The sequence below is a fragment of the Thamnophis sirtalis genome, unplaced genomic scaffold (assembly GCF_051295495.1).
Source record: "Thamnophis sirtalis isolate CommonGarterSnake01/CBP01778 unplaced genomic scaffold, rThaSir2_p1.2 scaffold_2, whole genome shotgun sequence".
Taxonomy (NCBI): Eukaryota; Metazoa; Chordata; class Lepidosauria; order Squamata; family Natricidae; genus Thamnophis; species Thamnophis sirtalis.
Genome location: NW_028261382.1, coordinates 122399563 through 122413306, shown reverse-complemented (window position 1 = coordinate 122413306; position 13744 = coordinate 122399563). Strand labels below are relative to the sequence as shown.

At 40.0% G+C, this 13744-nt stretch overlaps 1 protein-coding gene across 7 annotated transcripts in view; it reads left to right on the top strand.

Moving 5' to 3' along the window:
- Nucleotides 1-13744, top strand: part of RIMS2 (regulating synaptic membrane exocytosis 2) — a 293405-nt gene that overhangs the window by 82504 nt on the left and 197157 nt on the right. The window contains exon 1 of one of the 7 annotated variants that reach the window (XM_087706792.1): nucleotides 11009-11541. The exons of 5 other annotated variants lie outside the window; for them this stretch is intronic. In XM_087706792.1, coding sequence (XP_087562918.1) covers nucleotides 11423-11541 — 119 coding nt within the window. In that variant the 5' untranslated portion in view covers nucleotides 11009-11422. Of the gene's footprint in view, nucleotides 1-11008; nucleotides 11542-13744 lie in introns of those variants that run through there. One more of the 7 variants, XM_087706793.1, reaches the window with a different exon arrangement.

The window sequence follows — 13744 nt, the reverse complement described above, 5'->3', positions numbered from 1 at the left end:
GTTTGGTGATTTCTTCCGCTGTGCAATGCATTGCCAGTGATACTGGGGAGCCAAGGGTTGCCAAGGGAGATGTGAAAAGCAAAAGAGGCAGCGGCTGAGAAAATCCTGTCTAAATCTGGCTGGACAGTGGTAGACTGGTGGAGGGGCAGCAGCTTCTCAGGTTCAAAAGTGTGGAAGAGTATGGCTGCCTGTCAGCAGAGCCTCGTGGGGCTAGGATTAGCTACTTTCAGTGCAGCTGACTGGTGGCATTTAACAGGCTCCTGATGGCACAGTGATGCAGAGAGGTGGAAGTCAGGTTAACAGCAACCTTATTTTTCATTCTCCTCCTCCTGGCTTGTGCTGAGAACAGGAGGATACTTGGCTGGGCCAGGGGACTCTAGTGAGGAACCTGGAGCTACAGCTTCCTGGGAGTAAGAATCCTTGTTTGAAAGAGGATGGATACCAAGACAGCAGCAGTGGGACCTAGAATAGGTGGTGGTCTTGTGGAAGAACTGACCTGTTCTTCTTCTATGGCTGCACTCATCTTGGCAACTTCTTCTCTTTCTCTGGGACTCAGGATTTAGATGGATTGGCATTATTTCAATTATGGTGGCTGGTGGCCTGTAGGTAGGGGTGGGTTGCTCCCGGCATTACTGCTGGTTCGGTGCGCACAGATATTTTGTCTGCGCATGCCAGATGTGCACTATGTGTGCATACACGGCAGACACATGCTATGTGTGCATGCACATTTGCACAAAAATAGGTCTGCGCATGTGTGAAACATTAAAAAAGAGAAAAAAATTACATTTGTGCAATTGCAATTGTTCTGCGCATGCGCAGAACCAAAAATCAAGATGGCGGCCCCATAGGAGAACCAGTTCGGGGGCGTGGCAGGCCTTGATCTCTGCTGGTTCTAGCAACCCAGGCCACCAAACCACTACTGGTTCAGTTGAACCAGTCTGAACTGGTAGGAACCTACCTCTGCCTGTAGGGAAAGACTTGCAAGGATATATATTTTTAAATTGTTATTTTGGAGAGGGAGCTGAATCTCCTGTCTTTGGGTAAGAAATGGAGGAGGAGGAGGAGGAGGGAGGAGGAGGAGGAGGAGGAGGAGGAGGAGAAGAAGAAGAAGAAGAAGAAGAAGAAGAAGAAGAAGAAGAAGAAGAAGAAGAAGAAGAAGAAGACGACGACGACCAGGTTCAGCCTGCCAGGCTTATGGAGTGTGAAGCTTGTTAAGTGACTCAGGTAGGAGTGGGGTGGCTAGGGAGAGGATAGAGAAGGTTTGATAGGGGAGATTGCTCAGGTTAGCCACTAAGTGGTCTCAAAAGCACCATTAACTTGGGTAGGGGTTAATGTACCAGTATCTCTTGTTGCTTATGTTGAGTATGTTGGGTTTCTTCAGGATGGGAATGGGAGGACCTGGGTAAGGAGAAGGAGGAGAGAGCACTGCATTAATGAACAGCACAGGGAAGTATGGCATATTCTGGCATCCTGTCTTCAGCCACAAGACTGGTCTCCAGAGCTTCATCGTCTGCTTGCTTGTTGCTATTTAATATCAGGTTGGCTAGCAAAAAATACTTTCCTCGTCGATGATTAGGTTATGGATTAGAGGACTGTTCTGGTTTGCATGATTGAAACTTGGTTGGGCACGGGGTTATCCTCTCTGGCATGTTCTCTCCTGGGTAAGGCCTAGTGCTTATTTTTGGGGTCAAAAGAAAATAAGACCCTGTCTTATTTTCAGAGAAACATGGTATTTTTAATGTCTTGTGAGCCATCTAGGCCTACGGTTACAATGGAGCCAGTTTGGCCAGCGGTGAAGGTTCCAATCTAGAAACTGGGAGACCATGAGTTCTAGTCCTACCTTAGGCATGAAAGGTAGGACTAGATTTTGGACCAGTCACTCTCTCTTAGCTCAACCCACCTCATAGGGCTGCCTATATTTACTTATTGTACTTTTAATTCTTATATTCATAATTGTTTTTATATTTCTATTTTAGTACATTGTAGGCCACCCAGAGTTGCATTGGATAGCGGTATGTGGCATGTAATGAGTAAAAATAAATTACAATAATGGTGAAATAGAAATCAAAACATAAAAATAAATATGGGCAACGATGTAAACCTTTTAAAATAATACATTCAACGAAAACCACAAACCACACGGATACCATAAGAAAAGCAACCATTAAAAGGCAGTCAGTCATGCGAGATCTGCCATCCTCTGACTTAAGATCTGGGAAAAGAGCAAGGTTCTCAGAGTCCTTCTGAGCACAGCCAAGGTGAGGCCATACGTGTCTTGGTGCGAATGGTGCTCCGGAGGGCAAAAGAAGGTACATCTCATGATGTGACACTTTTAATGGATGGGATTTGGAGCATGCCAACTCTGCTTGACCATACAAGCTGGACAGAAGCCAGAGAAGACAGATGGTCTTTTAGATAAACAGGCATCTATGAAGGGCATTATAGGTAATAACCAGCACCTTGAATAGTTTCCAGGAGCCTACTGGTGAAAAGTGCATCTCACACAGGAAATGTGTTACATGAGCCTGAGATGAGCTATGCACCTAATTGTCTGTGTTACCACATCCAGGACCAGTTGCAGCTTCCTACAGCCCCATGTAGACCGCATTGCAGTAGTCTATTGTTTTATTGTTGCTTTATTAGTCATATCATGGGCTATTTTTGAAATATTTTACTTTGAAAGGCGATGTATAAATGAATAAAATCAATACAATAAATTGATTGTATTGTTGCAAATCCTGTACTAAGTATCTGATTTATCTTCTGAAGTGCAATCTGACTATCACTGCGGTCTTCTGTGCATCCTAAAAATACAACAGCTGAGTCTCAAACTGTACTTAAAAACATTACTTAAATATTCAGTTTTAGTTTAACAGTAGAGAGAAGTAAGATGTATATCAATAGCTTCAGCAATGATTAGCAACTTTTGTGGTGAAAGGGAAACACTCGAAACAATTTATTGATGATGCATCTTATTTGTGTGTTCACCATGGGGGACACAGGTATAAAAGACAGGCAGTAGATTAACCTAATCTAAATAAAGAACTGTCCTTTCTACATTCTTGAAGGTATGTTTTGATCAGGGGTGGGTTCCTACCAGTTTTAACCTCTTCTACAGAAGAGGTTCCACAAATCTACAGTGCCGTTTAGAACCGGTTCCAGCTCCCTCCCCCCGCCTCTCCACACATCATCAAGATGAAGAGCAAGAGGAGGAATTCTGGGAGTTGAAGTCCACAAGTCTTAAAACTGTCAAGTTTGAACACCCCTGGGGTTTTTTTCTAAAGGGTTAGGGGTGCAAGAGTCTTGTAACTTGACAGCTTTAAGACTTGGGGGCTTCAAATGCCAGAGTTTCTGAGCCAACATTTTGGCTGCTAAGAAAGAACATTGTTAAGTGAATTTCACCACATTTTATAAGTTGGTTATGGCCACCCAGTCACATGGCCAGCAAGCCACTCCTCCAAAGCAGGCCACACCTACAGAAGAGGTTCTAAAAATTTTTGAAACCCACCACTGGTTTTGATGCATAATAAATGAGAATATTTTCAAGCAAATGCTACAGTGGCATCATGGCTAGACTGAGTTATTTTGCAGAGCACATTAGAAAATTTGGGGTAACTTTAATAAAATATGTTGTTATTTTATGTGTTGTTATACATGTAGGCCTTACAACATATGCTAATGTTCACTTCATCTTTTTCTCTGGTATATTTTTTATATTTTCCCTGAACTTTTTGGTTTTCTTCATGACAATCAATCAATCAATCCAAAATTAATGAGAAATTGTGGGCTGCGTTGTACTTACTACCTTACTATAATTTTACTAGCATTTTCATGCTACAATGCTTTAACCTTATCCTTCGATATACTCTTAGATATCTTTTGCTTTATGATAAAATTATCCCAGACGAAATGTCTTTGATGTCCCTTTTGTCTCTAGTTGTTTATTTCCTAAAGTACCTGTTTACAATTTTGAAGTCTATTTATTCAATACCTCACTTGGAACTAATACAGTAATAGTAGCAGTACAACTAACAATACATATGGAATAAAAATGCAATAGTATTACAAGTTAACACAATCAATTACAAAATCATAATAAAAATAAGGATCCTCTACACTAAAAGACCCACAAAATATAATATTAAGACCTATATATTGATATCATTAAGCATGATAGCTGGAGGGAAGAGCCCCTTACATTCACATATGAAAACAATGTGATAAATTGCCAGCAACTCTCAGTATTATGATGGTAAAAGATTGGATTCATCACCACTTATGAGGTGCCTCTCCATACACATGAACTATTTAGTCCCCTCAGGGAAAAGGGCGGCCTACAAATTCCAATAAACTAAACTATAAACTTAAGGTGCCATTATAAAAAACAGGGATGCGGTGACTCAGTGGCTAAGATACTGAGCTAGTTGGTCAGAAAGGTCGGCAGTTCGGCAGTTCGAATCTCTAGTGCTGCATAATGGAGTGAGCTCCCTTTACCTTTATCTTTATAAAAAAACGTTCACAGCAATGAATGATGATGACAGAGGAAGGAATTGAATAAGGATCAGTGGCCCAGTAAACCAAAATAGGTGAATATTTTCTTATAAGGGCACTTTAAACAGTTCACCAGTTCAGAGAGACAAATCATAGATGGTGGTGAATCCAATTCAAATAGATTTATTGGCCATATTTCAAAAATGATATAGCTGACATGCTGATCTAATAGGAAGGGAGAAAAAAATGTGAAGATCACCCAGATGGATTGATCAAAAACATCCTAATATCATGCTGTAATTTATATTATGTCTACCCTTTTCTTTCCTTTGAAATGTAGTAGGCCAAAGATATATAAGCTTGGTGTTGCTTTTATTTAAGACAGCTCAGCAATGCTTTGCTACAAGTTCAGTGTACATTATATAGTATGCATGCTAATAAATTTATGTTGTATCTTTATGTGATGTGGTTGCTTTAAGTGAATCAGATTTTGGCTTCAACAATAAGTAGCTTCACACAGTGTAAATGGATTATCCATTGATTTCTGTTTCATAAGCCAAGACAGTAAGAAAAATGAGCATAGAACTTAATGTTGCCAGTGAATAGTGTTCTGGTGAGAGAGATGTTCCCAGAGGATAGGCTTCAGCCCAAGTCCGAAAGTTCAGAAGACTAAACCTCTGGTCCTGGTGACCGACCTGGGTTTCATCCTCCAAGATGTAAGACGTGAATCTTGAGTGAGCTGTTCCTTCCTTTCCCATAGGCCAGTGTTTCTCAACCTTGGCGACTTTAAGTCCTGTGGACTTCAACTCTCAGGATTTTGGGAGTTGAACTCCACAGGACTTAAAGTTGCCAAGGTTGAGAAACACTGTCATAGGCAGTGGTTACCTAGGCTTCTAATTTCATATTTTTGGAACCATAGTTTCAGTCATCATGGTAAATGATCAAAAGTCTTCATGGTAGCTGAACTTGCAGACAATAATGAAGAAAAGGAGGCTTTGCTGAAGTTCACTGTGTATTCATTAATCCATTGCTCACTCAGCACCAACACATTTGTTAAGTTGGAACCAGCCATGGCAACTGCAACTTGCTTATTTGTAGCAATTATTTCTGTGGTCAGTCTCTGAGGGCATGATGTCTCCCCTCTGCCCTGCTATGCCCCACCCCGATGACTTCCCATCCATCCATTGCTGGACAGTAGGAATAAAAAACAACAGCACAGTTGTGCTGTGCTTCCTGTCACTTTGGCTAGAAGAAATAATTGAGAGAACTCTGGTCAAGTTCATCTATTTTTTTTTAGAAAAGCTCTACTATGTCATTAATGACCAATGAACAAGCTCAAAAAAGACAACAGAAGTTAAGCCTTTTATTGGTGCCCCTAAAGGCTGATGAATCAAAAAGGGAGGAAAGCAACAGTTTGCCATTCCAATAGTGTATTGGTAAAACAAAGGAAAACAAAGGCCCATTATTTCACTAGTTCATCATGTTCAGCTTCTTCAGAAGAGGACAGGACCCCAGCAGCCCAGGACAAAAGGGCCTTCAAAGGCAGCAGCCTATTAATGGAGAGGAGAAGGCACACACAATACACAGTTGCCAATCAGAGGCAACTACATACTACAAAATAAAGCAGGAGTGTCAAACTCTATTTCATTGAGGTCTGCATCAGGGTTGTGTTTGATCTCGGGGGAGGCAGGGAGGGCATGGCCAGGGTAGGTGTGGCCACCTCGACATCACTCGTCAAGGGCCCGTTTTTGGCCTCCTGCAGCCCTCTGCCAGCAAAAACAGAGCCAGGGAGGGCTGCATGTGGCCCTCCTGGGCTCCGTTTTCGCTGGCAGAGGCATCACAGGCCAGTCCTTTGCTGTTTCCAGGGAAGCCCTGCGGGCCAGAGCTAAGCACCCTGCGGGCTGGATGTGGCCTGCAGGCCTTGAGTTTGACATCCCTGAAATAAAGCATAGCAGGTGAACCATGTAACACTCTTTCTTTTGGCAGAAGTTGGGATACACGTCTTTTGACTCAAAGCAAGAAAAGGTGGGGAAAATATACCTTTGTGATGGGCTAGGATAATTTGTGTGCTGTGTGTTCCTATTCTCAGGAAATGGTTAGTGGTCTGTCCTTGTACTGGCACAAGCATGGTGTGTGGATGAACCCAATATGTGATAATTTTGTTAGATAAAGATCACTATGGCTACACATATTTGAAAAATGAATTGGAAGAAGTGTTTGAACATTCTTATGCAAGCATAGCTCTCTGTGTGCAAAATTCTGTCAAGAAGTCAAGGTATTTTAATGAATATAAGAGAAGTGTTGTGGTCACAGAAGATTTGAAGTGATTCTCATTCCTATATAAGTTTGTGTCTCCCAAAGATAGCATCTATAACCATCATTGTTTTCATTTTAGGAAGCAATACATAGGGATCTACAATAATTTCTTTGAAAAATTATGATTGAGGCTGGGGTAGATTGTCTCTGAAATTGTAGCCATTATGCTACCTTGTTAGAATAAGAATTTGGGAATATTTATCTAAATACTTTAGCATTCTATTGATTCTTATGTAGTTCCATTTGGTTATACTGTAGTACAGTGTTGGTGAACTTTTTCGGTACTGAGTGCCTAAACTTGAACACAGATGCACTGAAGTACTGGAAATCTGAAGACCAGCTGGCCAGGGTGCATGCAGGCATGCCGGCATGCTAGCCAGCCAGTCTTCATGTGCGCTGGAGTGCCAGAAACCCGAAGACCAGTTGGCTGGCGTGCCGGCTGGAAATCGGAAGACCCGCTGATGACAGCACACATGCCCACAGAGAGGGCTCTATGTGCTACCTCTGGCACGCATGTCATAGGTTCGCCATCACGGCTTTAATATATGCCACTTCTGTGGAATCCCTTAGATTGGGGTGGGAAACTATGACCCTTTTATGACTTGCTGACTTCAATTCCTAGAATTCCTGGGTCAGCTGTTGTGGCCCGGCAGGAGCCGTTGGAGCTGCCACCAGACTCCGACAGCGAGGGGTCTTATGACTCAGCCCTCGAGGAGGTGGAGGACCCTGGACAGGGTGCCGACTCCGAGCAGGGCGAGGAGAGACTGCATCAGAGGGAGTGTTCAGGAAAACACTTGTGAGTTGTTTCAGGATGCACCCCGTCGAAGGGCTACTCGACGAAGGAACACTTGCGTAAATGTAGGAGATGATTGTGCTTAGCTGATGCTGATTAAGATCCTCTCCTGATTATAAAAGAGACTGTGCCACGCCCTGTTTGCAGGAGTCAACTTTCATGTTCACAAATCAAGAGAAACCAACTTGGATAAGTGGTTTGCTGTGAGAAGCCTGTTTGCAGTGCTGCGTAGGTTTATAGGACTTTTTGCCAGAGTGGTTATCTCTTTGTTTATTTTGGGCTTGCAGCCAACAAGAGTCTGGACTGATTAAAACATTCTTTCGTACGTCTGTTTTGGCTTTCGTTCCTGGACGGAGAAGGGGGGGGGGTCAGAACAGTCAGCTATGAAAGTCACAAAGAGGCAATAGTTCCCCATCTCTGCCTTAGATATTCAGAATCCTCAGCAAAAAGGTTATTCCTTTCCTTTAAGTTCAAAGGGAATAGTTAGATTGAAAGCCAAGGAAGTAAAAAATTCTCTCCTCAGGGGGTAGTAGAAACACAACTTTATTCTTTAAAAAGAAGGGAAAAAAGCCCTGCTCTATATTAGGTAAGTCCAGTCACAGAAAACCTGCTTCTTTAAGATGTTGAAGCAAAATCATGCCAATTAACCTCTCCTCTCCTATCATGCACTAATTTTGGCTCACATTTCAACTCCCCTCGAGTGCCAGGCCTCTTAGCCTTATCATAATCCGTCGATGCTTTCTGATAGTCCATTCCTCAGTTTTCTTCCTGCTTCCTGCTGCCACCATGCTGCTATCCCACTATTAATTACGTTTGCCTTGCTCAGCATTCATGATGGCACTTCTGCAATGCTTCTTCCCTTTGTTAGAATGCTCCTGGTATGATGCCTGACCCCGGACTTCGTGTTCTGGAGTAAATAAATATTGCAGATGAAAACACTGACTGTTGGCTATATTCCTATTTGGAAGTGCTGCAGCAGGCAAGGCAGCAAGCAGGGAGCAATACTTCTAAACAGGAGCAGAAGTTGAGTCACCATTCAGCTCAGTTTGCTATAATAATATATTATTGGAAAGCACTGTGATCCTGAGTAGTTTACTTCAGAAATCTCACAGCCTGTGGAACTGATTCAGCAGTGGGATTCAAATAATTTAACAACCAGTTCTCTGCCCTAATGACCAACTGGGTAGGCAGGGGTTTGGTGGTCATGTGACTGTGTGGCCATGGCCAACTCAACATCATTCACGTCGATGGGTGCTTCGCCTTAGCTGTTACAATGTAATAAGGGGTTAATGGGAGAGGCAGTTTCTGTAAGCAGGGCAATAAAGATGACGCTAGAAACAACACCAGAATGTTTCTTTCCTGCCTTCCTTATAGGATTATTCTTGTAAAGTGGAGAAAAACAAAATGAGATTTCTTCCAACAACCGGTTCTCCGAACTGCTTAGAAAGTTAACAACCGGTTCTCACGAATAGGTGCGAACTGGCTGAATCCCACCACTGAACTGACTCCACAGATTTTGTTGGGGTTGGGTATTTCTGTGCCTTTCAACTTTTAGCAACTTCTCAAGCAGGCGAGCCCTTGATACCAACTCCAGTAATGTTCTTACTTTCAATTACTGAACAGAAGTAGTTTGAGCAAGAACATAACTTTAATATTAAATAATTTGCCTATCTGGGCTAGTATTATCCAGAATCTCAGATTACGTTCTTCACCTTGTTGCTTCCCAATTCTTTCTACTAGTAACTTTCCTGGTAACAAACTTTTAATAGGACTGGCGAATTTGTTTACATGTAAAATTTATGGACAAAAGTGTTCACGTGATTGCTTTTGTTATCTATTGTAATAACTCTCTAGATGGAGTATAACACTGTGATTGATATATATCATGGAAAATAATAGTATGCAAAAAGTGTGCATTATGGAAAATTTCTTGCATATATTGCAAAATCTTCATAAGCATATAAATATGTGGACTTAAGTCAGAAATTCATGCAAAATGGAACATATACTTAGAAAGTGGAAAAAAATGTTATAGGAAGTACAACAAATAGGCCCATACTTTCCTATTCTTGAGTTACTCGTTAGCTATTCTTTAGTATGAGAGCAAAAAAAAAAAAAAAAAAAAAAGGAACATACAGCCTTAAATACAATTAGTATTTAAGGTTAATCTAAATTAGGCATATTGCCCAAATGAACACTAGGGGGCAGCAAAGTGGTGTACAGAACACTAGTTCTTTCCATCACTACATTGATACACAATAATGAATCCCATGGAATTTAACGGAATTTATTCTGAGTAAATCTATATACGTAGTATTATAAGATTAAAATTGTAAATAAATTTGTTAAATTCTATGCTGCACTGGAATACCTCTGTACATTTATTACATGTAGGTCAATCTGAGAACAACAATGCTACTTACCTTCAGATACCAAATATAAAACTTTCCAATCGTCACAGTAGTTTCCTCACTCCATTTTCCTTAGCTCTTTGAATAATTTTCAGTACACAAACTTTAATGGTGTTTTCTTATTGTAAGTGGCTGGTACAAATTAAACATTCCAATGTATAATGTGCTAATTGGTATTCTTCCCTTTATTGGTGATCGTATCTGCAATCTTGTATTTTTGCACAGTAATTTGATCCAATAGGACACAACCATGGATAACAGTGGCATGATATTTACCTATTCAGGTGGAATTGTTTTGCTATACAGTCTAGTTGTATTTCAGGGTTCTCCCTGCCCTTCCTTCTAGCCACTGTCTTGTGGTCAGCTCAAGGGGTGCTAACTTTCAGTCATATGCTTTTGAATATGTCAAGACTCTTTTCTTGGTTTAATTTCCTTCTTCCGTTACTGAATAGAATGCAGCAAATTTCAAAAGGCTGCTGCAGGTTTTCTGCCTTTGAATCACTCGGGGAAATTGCTGTGGGAGATTTTTTGCAAATTTGGGTACAAAAATAATCATTGTTTTGGTGGCATGAGCACAAGGTGTGCAGTCACTAATGCAACAAAATCCAGCACCGGCTGTAATGTTCTTTAGCTGTACACGGAAACCAAATTAAACTGGCAAAGGACAGAATTGCCTTTATCACAGAATAAGCCTTATCACATGCAGCTAATGATGCAGCTTTTTTAAAAAAATGGAAGCAATGAATGTATTCCCATCGTCTCCTTACTCCATAGGATCCTTTAGAAATCTCTTACTATTTTTAGAAGGCTCCTTCAGCTTGTGCCACGGCCGTCAAGTTCTAAAACAAAAAAAGACCTATGTATTCTGTCATTGGTGCTAGTCATTTTTTTTTCCAGAGGAGGAAGGGTGGAGGAGAAGCTGCAGAGGATGTCCCCTCCTCCTCCTCCTCCTCCTCCTCCTTTTAGGCAGTAGTAACTGTGCGGATGCTCATCCTCGTTTTTTTTTATTACTTCTGAGATTTTATTGCTGGCAGCCAGATGTGCTGAAACTCCTGAGGGCAGCATTTATTCCGTGTGTGTTTTTAAGAGGCATCGAGAAATATGAGGAGGCTACATGAATGCAGCTCAGCTTCACACTTCAGCTGGGAATGCCCAGGAAGATTGCTGCTGCTGTTTGGAATTCCTGCTCTAGTGATGAGAAGTCAGTGTGGGTCCTACGGTTTTTTACGACCGAATTAGAAGAATGACATTACAACTATTTCTCCATCCCTGCACATTTAGCTACGATTTTTATCGAGACCAGGAGAAATATGGAACTTGATTGCCGTATCTGCATTTGATGGTGACTGCAAAATAGATGACTTTTTTGCACAGGTGGTAAGAAGGAATAGCAGGGAAGAAGGGGAAAAAAATGCAATTTGAGACATTGCGACAGGTCTGCAATTCGGTGTTATCACATTTTCATGGGGTTTTCTCATCTCCAAATATTTTACAAAATGATCTTTTTGCACAAACGTTGGATAATGCTAGGTAAGTAATAATAGAGCCTTTCCCCTTCAGCACTGGAACGGTGGTAACAGCAGTGTTTGTGTATGTGTGTGTCTCTCTCTGTGTGTTTCTGTTTGTTGTCTGCTTTTCAGTGAGCAATTACATAAACAGATCTTGATGTATAAAGATGCTTGACACACTAATGAATCCATCATTGGTCATCTGTTGCTTTGGTTAAATATATTTAAATGTATTATGCTAAAATAATAGGACTGCATTACTGCATTAAAACATGCATGCTAACGTGGGTATCTTTGCAAGTATTTTAAATAGCATGATTAGGTAGCAGCAAGTACAGATTTCATTCAGATACGAAATACTCAAAGAATGTTAAGCAAAATAATTGCTCATTTCAAAATGCTATTATCATTAACAATACGCTGTAGGTGTTAATTAGCAATACTGCTTGCTATTTGTGAAATGTGTAAAATGTATTCTTGATGTATGTTTGTGTGAGGGTTTGTGTGAGTGTCGGTGGGGAAGAAAGATTTTCTGTTTAGCACTTTCAAAAATATTTCTTAAGTGGACACAACAATTAAGCCATCACTTTGCAGTCGGTCATCCAGTTTTAACCACTGTTTCATTATGGGTTGTGGATTGCTTTTTAATAAAATGATAGAAAAAAGACATCTTTACAATGAATGTTGTTAATTTTATTCAAGCATTTAAATGTATTTAAATCTACCTTGCATCTTACCATAATGTTTACCTTTTGAAGCATGAATACATTGTGTAGCCATATAAATCTATGCCCCTATTTAAGATTCTATGATCCATTTAAAAAAAAAAATTATTACAAAACATAGCATGTACTCCCAAGTGCATATCCCAAGGCCTTCCGATCACTCCTTTCAGCCATGTAAAAATCTGTTCTAGCCTCTTCATTTTTATTGTTACAGTTCCTAGTCTTCAGTATATGCTTACTTTTGTGAAAACATCCCTCTTTCTCTGTATGATTTTTGTATCTTTAAATCTAATATGAAATGTAGCAATATGCATTTTCCAATTGACTTGTTAATGAGAGAAGCCTTGAGCTTAATATAATCATTTTAGGTTCAGGAGTATTTCGCTTCTTTTAAAGATCCTAAGGGTTTTTTTTTTTCCAGTACTATGCTGGGAAGCATTTAAATAGGGCATCAATAGAGGTTCAGTCCTATCTATTTTTGTAATTAAATGTACACAATTGTACAAATTGCTGATCTTTTAAAGGTCTCTACTTATGAGGGCCTCTACATTTTTCATAAGAAACTGAATGTTTCAGTTTTCTTATTAGCTATAAGACAGAGAGGAACATTTATTTATTGCACATTTGTGTTTAATTCAAGGATTAATCCAACTGATGTGCATTTATTTGTCATTCTTTTAATGATATTATAAAAGTAACTACACAGTTTTTCCTAAACTGAATAATGTCTATTATTAGGATTTAGACCATGGTCATGTGTATTCTAACCTAGAGGTACGTCCCATTGAGGTTTTATTTATAATAAAGCTGTGTATGATATTTGGAACTTTGCGACTTAATTAATGTCAGGTTTCACTTTTAAAATAATGCTTAGAATAATAACAAGAACGACACATCTTTTAAAGAAATCACATTTTACATTCCTTTGGAGAAGAGAATTTTTTTAAAAAAAAGAAATTAGTCAAGCTGGAAATGTTCCTTAATTATTAGCAGCTAAAATAAACCGTAAAGAGATGCTGAAAGCTCATTTGGGAAACAATATATAACAATAATACTCAATAGCAGCATGGTTTTGTACCATCCTAATAATATAGGACTTCTATTTTCTGCATATCGAGAAGTTGTTGACCTCACATTCTTTGCACATTAACAATAGCATTTATTAAAGTGTCTCATCCCCCTCACACTTAGAAAGCTTATTAAGTGGTTTTTGTTTTATTAGCTATAAACAGGTTCCTGTTTATATGACAATCCCTTTGCTTATACTAACAACACCGCAATGCCACTGCATTTAATGTTACTGTACTCTGTCCTATAGGCATGCGATACTGTGGAATTCTATGCTCTCCTAAACATGAGTGATTTTCCTACAATTCCTAACTCCACTGTGCTGAAGCTGCATATTTTTCTGCACAAGCCCAGGGCTGTTACAGTAAATCATTGCCAATAGGCATCCAGTGTGAACGTCTCTTTCAGTGTTTATATTTTGTCCACCAATAT